At 36.1% G+C, this 16,450-nt stretch overlaps 1 protein-coding gene across 7 annotated transcripts in view; it reads right to left on the bottom strand.

The window, feature by feature from the left end:
• The window catches only part of MYO9A (myosin IXA), a 257,885-nt gene that overhangs the window by 140,976 nt on the left and 100,459 nt on the right, over positions 1-16,450 (bottom strand). For all 7 annotated transcript variants that reach the window (XM_053594283.1, XM_053594282.1, XM_053594281.1 and 4 more), the window contains 2 exons: positions 15,735-15,930; positions 5,802-5,921 (listed from right to left, as the gene is read on the bottom strand). In XM_053594283.1, coding sequence (XP_053450258.1) covers positions 5,802-5,921; positions 15,735-15,930 — 316 coding nt within the window. The remainder of the gene's footprint in view (positions 1-5,801; positions 5,922-15,734; positions 15,931-16,450) is intronic.

Consider the following 16,450-nt stretch of genomic DNA (forward strand, 5'->3'; position numbering starts at 1 on the left):
AAAATGATTCTGCGTTTTGTATGGAACCAGAAAAAACCCCGTATAGCTAAGGCAGTTCTCTGTAACAAAAATAAAGCTGGGGGCATCAGCATACCAGATTTTAGTCTGTACTACAAAGCCATAGTGCTCAAGACAGCATGGTACTGGCACAAAAACGGAGACATAGACACTTGGAATCGAATTGAAAACCAAGAAATGAAACTAACATCTTACAACCACCTAATATTCGATAAACCAAACAAGAACATACCTTGGGGGAAAGACTCCCCTATTCAATAAATGGTGTTGGGAGAACTGGATGTCTACATATAAAAGACTGAAACTGGACCCACACCTTTCCCCACTCACAAAAATTGATTCAAGATGGATAAAGGACTTAAATTTAAGGCATGAAACAATAAAAATCCTCCAAGAAAGCATAGGAAAAACACTGGAAGATATTGGCCTGGGGAAAGACTTCATGAAGAAGACTGCCATGGCAATTGCAACAACAACAAAAACAAATGGGACTTCATTAAACTGAAAAGCTTCTGTACAGCTAAGGAGACAATAACCAAAGCAAAGAGACAACCTACACAATGGGAAAGGATATTTGCATATTTTCAATCAGACAAAAGCTTGATAACTAGGATCTATAGAGAACTCAAATTTATCCATATGAAAAAAGCCAACAATCCCTTATATCAATGGGCAAGAGACATGAATAGAACTTTCTCGAAAGATGACAGACGAATGGCTAACAAACACATGAAAAACTGTTCATCATCTCTATATATTAGAGAAATGCAAATCAAAACAACCCTGAGATATCATCTAACCCCAGTGAGAATGGCCCACATCACAAAATCTCAAAACTGCAGATGCTGGCGTGGATGTGGAGAGAAGGGAACACTTTTACACTGCTGGTGGGACTGCAAACTAGTACAACCTTTCTGGAAGGAAGTATGGAGAAACCTCAAAGCGCTCAACCTAGACCTCCCATTTGATCCTGCAATCCCATTACTGGGCATCTACCCAGAAGGAAAAAAATCCTTTTATCATAAGGACACTTGTACTAGACTGTTTATTGCAGCTCAATTTACAATCACCAAAATGTGGAAACAGCCTAAATGCCCACCAACCCAGGAATGGATTAACAAGCTGTGGTATATGGATACCATGGAATACTATTCAGCCATTAAAAAAAATGGAGACTGTACATCCTTCGTATTAACCTGGATGGAAGTGGAAGACATTATTCTTAGTAAAGCATCACAAGAATGGAGAAGCATGAATCCTATGTACTCAATTTTGATATGAGGACAATTAATGACAATTAAGGTTATGGGGGGGAGAAGCAGAAAGAGGGACGGAGGGAGGGGGGTGGGGCCCTGGTGTGTGTCACACTTTATGCGGGCAAGACATGATTGCAAGAGGGACTTTACCTAACAATTGCAATCAGTGTAACCTGGCTTATTGTACCCTCAATGAATCCCCAACAATAAAAAAAAAAAAAAGTCTGTTATCCAAATGGCTCTGCCTCTGTGTATCAATTGGTGTTTCTTCCTGCTGCTTGTAGAACTTTTCTTTCATCTTGACTTTGGACAGGTTCATTACAATGTGTCTTGAAGAAGCTCTGTTTGAGTTGAGATGACTCAAGGTTTGATATCCATCTGAAAGGAGTGTGTCAGAGTCTTCAGTAAGATTTGAGAGGTTTTCATTTATGATAGTCTCTAGTCACGCTTTCATTCCTTTGGGACAACCTTCTTCCCTTTTAGGAATCCCTATTATTTGTATGTTTGAATGCTTCATAGAATCTTGTAGTTCTCTAAGCATCTGTTCTGCTTTCTCTCTCTTCTTTTCTGCCTCTTTAAATACCTTGGTTAACTTGAAAACCTTATCCTCTAGTTTCGAGGTTCTTTCTTCTACATGGTCTAACCTATTTTTGATATTTTCTTTACATTCCCTGATTGTTTCCTTCATTTCCTTAAGCTCTGCCATATCCTTTCTATATTCTACATATCTCTTGTCTGACTTTTGGTTCTGTCTTCCCATTTTCTAGTCCATTCCCTTTTTTTTTTTTTTTTTTGACACAGTCTCACTTTGTCACCCTTGGTAGAGTGTCATGGTGTCGTAGCTCACAGTAACCTCAAACTCTTGGGCCCAAGAGATTCTCTTGCCCCAACCTCACAATTAGCTGGGACTACAGGTGCCTGCCACTACACCTGGCTACTTTTGGAGATGGGATCTTGCTCTTACTCAGGCTGGTCTCAAACCAGTGAGCTCAGGCAATCCACCCGCCTCAGCCTGCCAGTGATAGGATTACAGGCATGAGCCATCATCACACCTGGCCTTCTCATTCATTCTTTTTATTGTCCTTATTGTCCATAGTTTAAATTCCCTTTCTGTCAAGTCCATTAATTCTTTATAGGTGGAGTCATCTGCAATAGCAGCCTCATGGTTCCTTGGTGGAGTTTCTGTTTTAGTTTTTCATGTTGCCTAAATTTTTCTATTGATTCCTCCTTGTGTTCTTTCTTCTTGTTCACCTCCTTGTTCTCCTTTTTCTTTCTCGCTGCCTCCTTTATTTCAAACATAAGTCCTTGCTCTCGATGACAGTATGTTGCAATATGTCATCAGGACACCAGGTGACGCTCTTTTTTTTTTTTTTTTTTTTTAGGAGACAGCACAGCCAGCAACCTCAATGGTCCTTATTGCAAACTTAGTTGCCTTCAGATATTGCCCAATTGTTTCCTCAACATTCAGATCCTGCTGGTTCGGGATTTTAAAGCTAACAAGAATCCTTCAGGGGCAGTTCTCAGAGTGCCCCCTGACTCCAGTTCCCATGGGGTGCAGGAATCCCTCAGCCTGTCCCAAGAGTGGAATTCTGATCCCAGCAAGCAGAATTATGACGGCCATGCTTTAGGCCCCTGCTAAGACCTGCTCATGAACCTTCCCACGATGGCAGCCCCCTGGCCACAGAGACCTTCCCAGTATGGCTGCCTTTGCCAGCCACCAAACTGATGGCAAATCCATTCCAAACAGCATATTTTTCAAGTCCACCCACTCTTCCAAGCTTTCCACTCAACGTGTAGCTTCCCCAACAAATGAAAACTCTGTTAAGGCTTCCTCCTGTCCTGGACCTCTATGGGGGGCCAGCCAGTCCCAGCCAGTCATAACCACTTGCAGATTTCCACTGCTGCAGATCATATGCCATATCTAGCTCACCACCTTCTTGCTGTGCTCCCTGAGCTATGACTTTGGTCCCTGTGCCAGGCATGGCTATCTCTCTTTCTCCCCAGTTGTTCTAAGAAAGCTCAGCTGAATGATCCTTCTGGTACACCATCTTGCTCCACCCCCTCTACACATGGCTTTTTGACATACCTTTTGATCTCCATTAATTTTATTGAGAAGTCAGGTGTTAACCATACCATTTTTTTCTTGTATTGAATGTGCCATGCCTTTTTCCTGGCTGCTTTCAAGATTTTTTCTTTGCTTTTGACATTTAGCAGTTTGCCTATAATTTCCTGAGGTATTGTTTTCTTTCGTATAAATTCTCCTTGGAGGTCACAGATCTTGAATTTGTAAACTAGTGTCTTTTTAACTATATATGGAAAGTTTTCTGCCATTATTTCTTCAAGAAATTTTCTACCCCTTTCTCTTTCATTTCCTATGGGACGTCAATTAAGGCAGAAAGATTTTAGCTTTCTCCCACCTAAGTCATGTATAGGCAAAAAACTTGTTCAAAAAAGCAGCAAATTTGCAAATTGAACCTATGCAAATTCAAGGATTGTCACCTATTGGTTTCTACTACTTTTCTGACCCTTGTCATTTCAAGCCTCACCCACCCCATTCTCACAGCAGTCAGTAAGGGATGTGGGCAGGGTTCTTACTCTAAATTTGAATTTTATCCTTTTAGCGGGTCTCTTAGTTTCAGGATAGTCCTCCTATATTCCCATTCTTACAGTTTTCAGTTTTGTCCTGTAACATCTTGTTTTGATGGCTGTGGTTGTCATCTCTGGATCTATGGGAGCTGTGAAGCCCCTTGTAGAAAGAGCTACAAACTCAATTCATATACATTGCTTTACTTACTTTAAAGAATAAACTCTTCTCTACTTTCTGCCTACTTTTGGTCTTTCCAGTATTTTCAAATAATTATTTTTAAACTTTTTCCAGATTTTATCATTGTTACTTACAGGAGGTTCATTCACCTCATCAATTCACCATTACCTAAGGTTGGCATTACCAGGATGTCATAAAAATAGTCCCCCAAATACGAATTTATAATTTTAGATGAATAGAAAATCTTAATTATTGCTAATACTCTTGTTGGAAATGGAATAAATTACACAAAATAATGGAAAACCGCCAACACCTACAAATATAGAAATCTGCATGTGAACCCACAAGTCCATAATTTCTTCACACAACATAGGCTAACACCAATGCCTTCCTATTCTGGACTCATACAGAGTAAGACAGAACACAGTCAGGTGTGGCGCTTTCAGGCTAAGAGTCATAAAAAAAACAAAACAAATAAACAACTTGTAACTATTTAAGAGTTAATAAACTCTAAGATTTTAAATTGTCTTAAATTATGTGCCATGGATTAAAAGATACAGAATAGGGAGATAAAATCAGTATGAGGACTTACACATCTTTTAGAAACAACAACAACAACATTAAGAATACTGTTTAAGGATGCCTTTTTAAAATGAAATACTTACCTTTGTTCTTTCTAAAATGGGAAAATATTTTTAATATTGTTTTTCAAAATACATTAAATATTTCCTTATAACAACACAGTAAAAGTAAGCAGATCTGAAAAGATCAGCAACATTTGCTTTTAGGAATTCTATTTTCAGTGACCATTGTATGCTAAAATTTCATTGAATTTCAACCAGAATACTGTAAAATTAGCAAACTGGGTCTGTGGTAATTTATTAGAAGTTCAGAATAGATTTTCTAGGTAAAATTGCTGACTTAACGCTTTGAGTGTTCTAAAGGATCTATTTATTCTCTTAACAGCAATAACCCAATAACTATAATCTCACAACAAGCAAAAGAACCAATTTACATGCAGAGTGAGTATAGCAAAGAGCAAGGGAGGAAATGGAGACCAAGGGCATCTTTTTACACCGATTTTATTTAAAAAGCAAACAAAAAAGAACATGCACCATGATTCTGTTATTCTTCCTTACATCAAAACATTACTGTGGTGGCTTTGCTCTAAACTAGACATAGAAAACACTGGTTGCAATCAAACTAAGTGAATTTACCAATGATACACAAAAGCAATATTGCTAATGTTGAAATTTCAGGATAAGCAAGTAGTATGAAAATCCGACAGATTTAGAAAGGGATATGAGGAAGTACTGAGTATGTTCATTATCTTGATTGTGGAGATAATTTCATGGGTTTCTACATATGTCAAAACTTACCAAATTGTTCCCTTTGCATGCAGCTTATTTTAGACCTCAATAAAGCTTTTTATTAAAAATGAGAAGAAATAAAATCCACCACTTGGCTACTTGAAAGACAAATGGAAACTAATACAGTAATTGTAACCAAGTATACTTAACACATCAATGATCATTAAGAAAATAGGTTAGGCACTGAAGTTAAAAGAACAAGTGTATCAGCATTTCCAAGAGAAATAACAAAATAACTAAGGACTCAATGAAAATATCCTGAGACTGCTCAGAGAATTATGGAGATCCCCTTGCCTATGCAGTCTATGTCCCAGCCTGGTGTAAAATGCTCCTGGTTTCCATTTCCAAATGGATATGTAATGACACAGAGTTTATCAGGATTTGTAGCCTTACTGTACTTCTCTTCCTTGCATCTCTGCAGAATCTCTAAGCTCCTCTGGTGGACTGGGTGTTGGAGAAAGCTAAAACTATCCATACTTTTCAAAATTGCACATGGCGCTGTGTCATCATGTCCTTAGGAAGCAAAAAAAAAAAAAAAAAAATGGAGAAAAGAAAAAGACATTATATAAGCCCAAACCAAAGGAGAATAAAAGACAATGCTGCCAACTATTTTAAGAGTATATTTCAAAAAATCAAACGATAGAGATTAAATGTCAATTTTTCCAATTAACTTGAGAAAACTACATAAAAATAATAGGAAAAAATAAAGGTCATTTTCAGGTATTCAGCATGTTTTTTCAGTACTCAAAGTATTGTGAGTTAACACTATACAAAAATTTTGTAATTAAATAATAGAGAAATTTAAAAATAATTTGTATAATTTAGTTATTTTTAAAAAACAGACTCATTATTATCAAGTTTCAAATATAATTAACATATAGTTGGCAACACTGCAAGAAACACTGACAGAACCTCAGAGGAAAATACCCAAAACAATTTACCAAAAGTTAAACAATTTTTTCACAAATTCGGTAATTAACCACACTTGTAGGAATTTCCAGCAAGTGTGCCAATGATGAAAGTGTGAAGAAAAGCATCATAAACAGCAGGAAAACCCAGCAGCATTTCTGTATTTATAAATTTGAACACAAACCCAGAGAATTTGTACTTCCCCAGCACTTCATAGGAAAGTGAGACAAAAATCAGCTATCAGTTAAAAAGGGAAGTAAGCATATTCAAGTAAAAAAAAAAAAAAAAAAAAAAAAATCAAAGCCCCAGATTAGTACTATTTGAACAATGAATCATTCAAGCCAAAAAGGAAGTAGAGGAGTGAATACCACAAACATTAGCAATAAATAAACTTAAAAGAGAATATAAGATTCCCAGGCTTTGGCGGGAGTTGCACAGCATTTGTTCAGAAATTATAGAAGTTAAAGCACATTAGTACATAGTTAGAGCATTGTAATGTTCACATTTAAGTAGGTTTTCCCTTAAAAAAACAAAAAGTGCCTAATTTAGTAACAGAGACAAATTAAGCAAGACATTTTTTAACAATGAACTGAAGTTCTGGCAGTGCATTTTATTGTTAAATTGGAATGAAATATAAGGAAACTATCTATTAATACTTCTCAAGAAAGAATCATTTTAAAAGTTAAACAGTCTGTATAGCATGCTTTAGTCTCACACTTAATTCCCTAAACAGGATTTCTATATCCAAAGAATAGATATCTATACACATCAAAGGAGAGAGACCCTTATAACATCATAAATAAGAAAATACTATATATAGAAATAGGCTTTTAAAAAATAAAATGAATTTGAAATATTTTTTTCATATCCAATAATAAAAAGTGACTAAACTAAAATACTGTATTACTCACCCAATATGGAAAGTCAATAGTTGCAAATATTCAATGTTGCAAAAAGAGAAGTATAAACAAGTTTATCATTATTTCTTATTCAAAAGTTACCTCAGTGAAAAAAACTCTTATTTTCATTACTATCCGTAATCTTCCCCTTGATGGGCTTCATGGAGAAAGAATGCTTAGGCATCACACTAGCCTACCCTTGATTTGGCAGTCAGTGAAGAGGAGCCATTTAGAAAAAAACTAAAATAAAACATCTGGTGAGTGCTACTCAGACACCATCCAAATTGTAAATTTAAGAAGTTATCACCAAAATATCAGGTCCTTCAATAAAAATTTTGATAATCTGCTGGTCAAAAATAATTTAAGAGTATTTTTTAAATTCAAGAAAATTATATATGTAAGCACCCTATGTGAGAGCTCAGGAGATAAAAATATACTAAATTATTATGTAGAGATTTAGGAAATCACGCTACATTCCTACAGCTACCATACTCTATTTTCTATTGGATCTAATAAATTGTGGTAAAGTGACTTGGATATAGGTACTTTTGTATCTGTGACTGCTTTCTGTCCCATGCATTGCTTAGTTTTTCAAATCCGTCTTGTTCTTTCATTCTTCTTCTTCTTTTTTTTTTTTTTTTTTTCTGAGACAAAGTCTCACACTGTCCCTCTCAGTAGGGTGCTGTGATGGAATAGCTCACAGTAACCTCAAACTCTTGGGCTCAAGCAATCCTCTTGCCTCAGCCTTCTGAGTAGCTGGGACTACCGGGGCCTTCCACCACACTCGGCTAGTTTTTTTTCTATTTTCAGTAGAGATAGAGTCTCATTCTTGCTTAAGCTGGTCTCTAATTTCTGAATTCAAGTAATCCACTCACTTTGGCCTCCCAAAGTGCTAGGATTATAGGTGTGAGCTACGGTGCTGGTCTGTCTCTACTTTATATGCCTTCTTTTTACTCTTTTAACTATCTTGACTATCATTTTCTAGACTGTAATACTATTTCTAAATATAATAAATATTCCTCTTGTTGTGTGTACCAACACTTTGTCAAGATGATTTGGTTTCCTAGGATAATTTATATTTTCAGTGAGAGTTATTTTCTAAGAAATCTCATCAACCCTTAAAAGATGTTTATTTAGCATCTGCTTATGTTAGTACTTGGTCTAGTTTGGGTGCTATTTCTTAGTTTGAGATTATGCACCAAACACATAGTATAAACTCAGATCCCGTATTAGTGTATGGTGCAGAGAAGGGGCACTGATTTTTAAAAGGTAACTCTTTTCTCAAACCCTATTCCAAGGTTACCCTGGTTTCTTTATGCAAAGCCAGAGGATAGAAATTTTCAATTATCTTCTCAGCAAAAGAAAAGCTGAAACTCTTTGAAGCTCCTGGATCATATAACATGAGCTCAATCCCAGCTCCAATGTATCATTCAAACCTGAAGCCATGTCTTTGCCCTTGCAATAGTTTCTGAGCGTGATGAACAAACAAAAAAATATGGCATATCCATACAATGGAATGTTATCTGTCCATAAAAAGGAATGACATGTGGTACATCTTGCAACATGAATGAACCTTGAAAGTATCATGCTATGTGAAAGAAATATAGCTCTCATATGTGAAATATATATTTCACATATGAGAGCTATATTTCATGGTATTTCTTGTGGGGCAGGTCTGCCAGTAATAAATCACTCAGGATTTATTTAACTAGAAGTATCTTAATTTCACCATCATTTTGAAGGATAGTTTTGCTGGACACAGAACTCTTGACTGTCACTCTTTTTTTCTTTCAGCACCTCAAATGTCTTTCTAGTCCCAATGGTTTCTGATCATAAATCAGCTGTCAATCTTATTGAAGATCCTTTGTACATGATGAATTTTCTTGTGCTGCTTTCAATATTTTCTGTCTTTGGATAATTATGGTGTAAGTAAGTTTGGATTTGTTTACATCAACCCTCCTTGAGCTTCTTGGATATATACGTTGATTTTCTTTCATCAAATTCAAGGAGTTTAAGGTCATTATTTCTTCAAATACTGTTTTTGCCCCTTTTCAAACTTAACTTCTGGACACCCAGAAGGTGGTATTGCTTAATGGTATCCAAAAGATCTTTGAGGCTCTGTTCATTTTTCTTCATTCTTTTTTCTTTCTGTCCTTTAAGCTGGAATATATCGATCTGTCTTCCAAGATCACTGATTCTTTCTTCTGCTTCTTCCAATCTGCTGTTAAACTCCTCTCATGGATTTTTCATTTTAGAAATCATACTTATTTTCAAATCATATTGTAGGGGAATAAAGAGTTATGAAATGTAGAAAAACCATTTGTACTGCCTTTCATATTTAATTATGCATATGTCATTTTTCTCTTTTATTGATATTCCATACTTTCCTTTAGTTCCTCAGATATGGTTATGTTTAGAACTTTAAACATATTTTTTTTCACTATTAAAATTTGCTTTTAATACTTGTTTGGGGAAGGGAATACCACACTTTTAGTCAATGAAGAGAAACATTTTTATAGTAGGCTTTTATTTTTATACCTATTATGCCATGAACTCAAAATGAAAAGGTTCTAGCAGGGAGGCACCTTGCCATTGAATGTGACAAAGCTTTGTACAATCGTTATGCCATGAATTCATGTGGAATAGGTTCTAGCACTTTATGCCTTGGCTCAGGGGGATCTCTTGGTTCTCCTGAGTGCTGTGCTGTATGCGCCTATTATGCCATGAATTTGTAGGGAATGGGTTCCAGGAGCTCAGGCTCATTTCCATTGGTTATCACAAAGTGTGCTTCTCTGGGTAAAGCAGGCTGGCGCTTCAGTTGAACCCAGATACCTTTCTCTTTGGCTTCCTTCTTCTTCTAATCATTTTCCTTCATCTGTTTCAGGAAGCTATCTCGGCTTTTAGAGTGCTTAATACGCTCAATAAGAACATTAATCCTCTTGGCAAGAATCTTGGCCTTACCTTGCTTGTTTACAACAATGGTAACAGTATGTGGCATAACACTGTAGACTCCTCCTGTTTTGCCATGGTAACAGTTGTGTGGCAGGCCTTCTAGTATCCATTCCCTTAATGTCTTTGAATATCATCTTTCTTGTAGATTTGCATATATGTGGCCAAAGGAATGACTCCATGTTTTCTAAAAGACCTAGAGAACATGTATCAAGTGCCTCTCCTCTTTCCTTTTGTGTCTGTCATTTTGGTAAACTACCCCACTGATTTCGCCTTGTCCTTCTGTCCCCTCCAGACCCACAACATCACAATCTGGTCCTCAGGCCCCAGCCCAGACCTGACCTGGTGCACACTGCTTTGCTCTCTGGTAGGACATAGCTCTACCTGCCCACTCTAGTGGGCCCCAGACAAGCTAGACAGTCCTGCTACCACCCCAATGCACAAGCTCAGCAGCCACAGGACTGCAGTTCAAGTCTGCTAAATGTGGGGAACTGGAAGCGACATGCAGACCCTCCCTTAAATGTATTTAAAATAGCTTAAACTCTTCAGTCTGGATTTCCCCAGGAACAGTTTCTATTCCCCCACCACCACCAGTGTATAGGTCATACTTTCTTAATTCTTTGTCTCATAATTTTGTGTTAAAGATGAACATTTTAAATAATACAACACGTAACTCTGGAAATCAGATTCTCTCTCATCTCCAGGGTTTGTTGCTGTTTTTTATAGTTGGTTTTTGTTTTTTTTTTAAACCATCCTGAACTAATCCTATAAAGACTATATTCTTTGTCCTGTGACCAAAGTCTCTGCTCAGTTATCTTAGTGGTCAGTTAATGAGTAGACAGAGATGTCTTTAAATGTCTTAAGGGTCGATGTATGTGAATTGAGGCATACCAACACTCAGCTAGGCAGTTGACAACTCTACCTTGTCCTTCACTTCTCAAAGATGAAAGACCAGGACCTTGTTGGTCTTTCCTGAGAATGCACATAGCCCTAGGTATATGCACAGTCCTACATATATGCATGGCCATCTAGATCCCCAGAAATGTATCAGGACTTTTCAAAATCCATTATGGAAATCTCATTCCCCAGGTATTCCTTTTAAGCATTTTGGCTAGTCTACTGCTTGCCCTTCAGGCAGCTACAATGTTGAACAACTGATTGTTTTTGACAATGTCCCTGGGTTAAATGTTATTCACAGTGGGCAAACTCCAAATCATGTTAAATAAAAACAAGTCTTACAAGTAGAATAATTCAGGAAACCACACAGGTGTATAATGAAAATTCTCTGGGAATGGGGTGGTGATGGAGCTCCATCCTTCCAGTGGTTAGCACACTACTGATTTTCATCACAATTCCAGGCTGCTGGTTTTCAAGACTACCATGGACCCAAGATGGAAGGGATGTGAAGAATGAACATTAAAATTCCACAAAGTTCAGTCTTTACTGATATTCAACCTTCTTCTTAAGTACTTTTCAAATAACTATGAGCCTTTGATTAATTTCCAAAGTTCAAACCAAGTTATTCTGACATTTTTTGCTAGTGTTCTTATTGCTGTTATGGAAGAGAGAATTTTCTAACCCACCATTTCACTAATATTTAATCCAAAACCCTACTCTTAATCATTATGCTATAGTGCCCAATAGAGAAATGATTTATAAGAAACCGTTAGATTTTCATTTTTTAAAAAAAATCTATTTAAATCTCTTGAAGTATTGGATAGAATTGCAGGCAGAGTATTGCATAGAGATTCTAGACCTACGGCGATATCCAAATAAGTTTTAGCACTTAGTCATTTCTGAAAATAGTCACTAGTACCAGTCTCCCAAATGCAGAAACAAAAAAGAGCACATTAGAATTATCAGTCCATTGCACAAGAAGGGGAGGAGGAAAAGGAACAATTTATGTGGAAACCCTTAAAACTATCCATATACGTGTCTCTTGGTAGAGAAATTGAACAATACTTTGAACCCTCTTGTTCATGCCTCTGACCCTGATACCATACCTGAATTCCCAGTTTTTGTGTATACTTTTTAGACTCATTTCTTATTTGGCTATGCTTTTAAGTAATTCCAAAAGAACCAATACAGTATCACTATACTCAGTTCCACAAACTGTGTAATTCATGGTCAAGTTATGATCTCCTCTCTATCCTCTTCATGATCCTTAAATAGTACTCTCTAGCCCAGGCTCTTCCTTATTCGAGAGGAGGAAATTTGAGGCAAGGTATATGATATAAGCAGAACATCTGCTATCTATTACCTCACTGCTAACCAGACAAATCATTACCATTTCACATTCTACCTCACAGCAGGGCCAATACGCAGCTTCACTAAAACTGCCTAGTTATGTGACTCCACTAAGAATATTTTATGGTTTCCAGTAGCCTGATCTCCATAAAATACACTTTACAATTATAACAAATTTTCTTCAAAAATAGCTGAATTACTTTTGATTTTTAGGCCTAAAGATGGCATTGACCTTTAATTTGGAAGTCTATAAAAAAGAAAAAAATAACAGTAAAAAGATTTTAACTTATTATCCTCAGTTGTGTTCAGCTGACCTGATAAAAAGAAAAAAATATCAGGGAATTATCTGAGGAAATACAAGGTTATTTTGTGTCTACCATCAGGGTGTTTCCTGACAATTAACTCAGAATGTAATGAAGTTTTTTTATAAAGATACCCAAAAGAAAGGGAAAATACACTGTAGTTCTGCATGTCTACATCATCTTTCTTCATTAAAGGTATTATCTTTACGCTCTTTTTCTCATTCAAGATCTAGATTTTATCACCTCATTTTCTGTGGTCCATATTTTCTGCTTCTGCCTTTAATAATCTCTAATTCCTATTTATCTTATTATGTCTCCATACTAATTTATGGTCATTATAAAAATTCTGAATCTACTACTTAAACCACTTTCACAATTAATTACGAGCTTCCATTTTATAATAGTAGAATGTTAGTTAATATTCTAACTTTATAGTGTCCCTTTATCTTAAACCCATCAAAAGATCATGGAAAGAGCGAAAGTAAATGCTGCCATTGACACTAATATATTGTCATATAAGCAATTACTTTCAGAAACAAATCTGCTTAATTAGGCCTCAAGATGCCAGAAAGGAAAACCAGATTAGAAAATAAGAGGAATCCGAACTTCAGCAAGATAGGAAAAACATAGGTTCCTTTAGTTTATCATTAACACCATTGTATGTCATTGCCCAAGTTGATGATAACAGACATACAACTGGCTTTCACAAATAATAAATTTAAACACCAAAGGAACACACAATGTGAATAAGTGACATATTTAATAGTAAATACAGAAAAAGTTTCTTCTCTTAGAAGGATATTAATCAATTTTGAATGGCTTTATTTATTAGAAGTCTGTCATACTATGGCCAGGCACAGTGGCCCAAACCTATAATCCTAACACTTTGGGAGGCTGAGGAGGGAAAATTGCTTGAGGCAAGGAGTTTGAGACCTGCCTGAGCAACATAGCAAGACCCCCATCTCTACATAAAATATAAAAAATTAGCCAGTTGTGGTGGCATATGTCAATATTCCCAACTATTTGGGATGCTGAGGCAGGATTGCTTGAACCTAGGAATTTGAGGTTGCAGAGAGCTACTGATGCCACTATACTTTAGTTGGGGCAACAGAGCAAGACTCTGTCTCGAAAAACAAATAAAAAAAAGTTTTTCATAATAAATAAGAAAGCACCTTATTAAAGAAAAAAAAAACTTTTCTTAAAGCTTGGGCACAGTTTGCTCTTTTAGATGTTGAAATGTGCTAAGAGCCACTGAAATGAAAAGCCTTTAGTGTTAGCAGAAAGGACAGAGCAGTGAAGATGGCAACTCAGTAAACTAAAGGAATCACCCAGATTTTTAAGAGGTAAGGTAACCTCTTAAAAATTTAAAAGGCAAAGCAGGTTTGAGATAGTCCTTTATTTTTCCAATAAACTATAATTTGCCCTACTTACAAAGACCAGTTCACATACATTACAATCTAAAAAACAGAATCTAAGTTCAATTATTTTGCTTTTCATTTTAGAAATATAATCTCCCAAATATATTTATTCATTTCAGATATTCAAAAGTTGAATTTAAAGTTTTACTGCTAGTACACATCCCAAAAACAGTCAGTCTGGGAGTCTTGACTAGTAAGCCCTATCACACTTCGACTGAACAGTATAAATCTCTACTGTGTTTACAGCAGAAAATCCTCACTATGCAGCCAGGGACTATCCAGGACTGGATTAGAGCTACAGCAAACAATGGGGTATAGTTTCCAGTAGGCCAAAAGTGCTTATGAGGTTATCCTCCCACAGAATGTGAGATGAAAGATTTTATGATTTACGGGGGAGGCACACAAAAAGTATCTTGCTTTATCCATTTCTAAATTTCATAGTAAAATCCAATGAACTGAGTTAAGGGTAAGAGGAAAAGAAAATGAACATTTTGTGAACAGAAGCTTAACAGGTATTATCTGACTTTATCCTCTTAATTTTAAAGGCAGTATTAACTCTCTTTTACAGGAAAAATAAAAGTGCATAGTCACAAAATTAGTCAAGACAAGAAGTAACACTGGATTAATTATAGAAGGAATCTTTGCATTGTATTATACTACCCCATCCCAATTTTTCTTTTTCCTAATTTATACTTTCACATTAAATTATGTTTCACTTGTAGTAAAAAGTATGGTATAGGAAGAAAACAGAGAAAGCTATCAAGATTAAATTCTAAATCAATAAATGATCATTTAAACTTCAATATTATTCAGTTTTGTTCAAAAATACACCAATTTGCCTACTAAATACCAGACTCTTTCCACTCATTATTCCTATCAGTATTTATTACCATTTTCTGTAGTGTATAATGTGCTCCCATGCATAAGACACACCCACGTTTTTGCCCAAAATTTCAGGAAAAAAAATTTTCACTTTACTTTTTTAAAGGAGAGTGTAAATGGTTGCACTTCCTTAAGAAGCACCACTTCATGGCCACCTCTGCCCTCTTTTCACAGGTCCAATGAAGCTGTGGCAGTTTGTCAGCATTCAGTGCAATTGGCCAGGCAGGCAGGAGGCTCCTACAGCCACAGCGCCTGCCTGGTGAGGGGGTGGACAAGAAGGGGGTAGCTGAGGGCATGCTACCGTATTACCATATTGCAGAGTATTATTTTGCACACAGACACTATTATTGCTTTCTAGAATTAAATTTTTAACACATAAGCATAAATAAAACAAAAACACACACAGATAGGGAACTAGTGCTACCCTTATATAATGCACATCTTATTTTTCCTCAAAAATTTGGGCAAAAATGTGCATTATACACAGCAAAAAATGGTAATAAAAATATAAAAGCACATCCTTACACACGTACAACATATATCCATTTAATCACATAAAGTTCACTTAATTCATCAGATCTGAAATATGATGTTAGGGTACAGTAAGAAAATAGAACAAAATAAAAATTATTATTAAAATTCTACTTCTTGTGAGAGGTAAAAAATAAAAGATGAACTAAAAAACAAAAGACAAAGCATGGTAGAATAACTATAGCTTACCAGTTTTTCTGTGAATGTGTCTTTTCCCAGCTTCCCTGAAAGCAACCATAGCTCTGAAAAAAGCTCGGAGAATTGCCCATCGGAAAACAGCTACAGGATCGATTCCAATCATCCCAGAGATAAAGGCATTCTTGCTACTTCTTAGAAGAGCTACAATATCTGGGCGCATATGATCTGTATTTTTTTCCCGGAAATCCTACATGAAAACAGTAACAGTGTGTTGTTTCCTTTTAATTACTAAAAATCAAGATAACAGGTGACATAATTGAATAGTCATTGATGACAGATAAGAGAAACGATTTTTGTTCTGGGTAGCTACCTGGATGGGTATCTTCTATAAAGTCCTAAAATTTTCACCTGCTATATTTTCATAAATGTTCAGTATAAATGTTATAATGTCAGTGGATAATTATAGTAAGTAATTTACATTGTAATTTCTTTTTTGGACTCATGGCTTATTCAGAAGAGTTTTGCTTAATTTCTCAATATCTGATGATTATCCAGTTATCCTTCTGATATGACAGGTCAGTTGTTTAATAGTGCTGTTTTCATTGATTCTGTGTTTGCTTGTTCTGTTAGATATGGAACAGGTGTGCTAAAATCTACAACTAGAGATGGGGGAGCAAGATAGCGGCCGAGTAACAGCTTCCTTGCATCTGGACACCGTGAGTCTGGGGAGATAAGACTCCAGGCATCTCTGGCTGGTGGGAACTGCC

This window comes from Nycticebus coucang, chromosome 6 (genome assembly GCF_027406575.1).
Source record: "Nycticebus coucang isolate mNycCou1 chromosome 6, mNycCou1.pri, whole genome shotgun sequence".
Classification (NCBI taxonomy): Eukaryota; Metazoa; Chordata; class Mammalia; order Primates; family Lorisidae; genus Nycticebus; species Nycticebus coucang.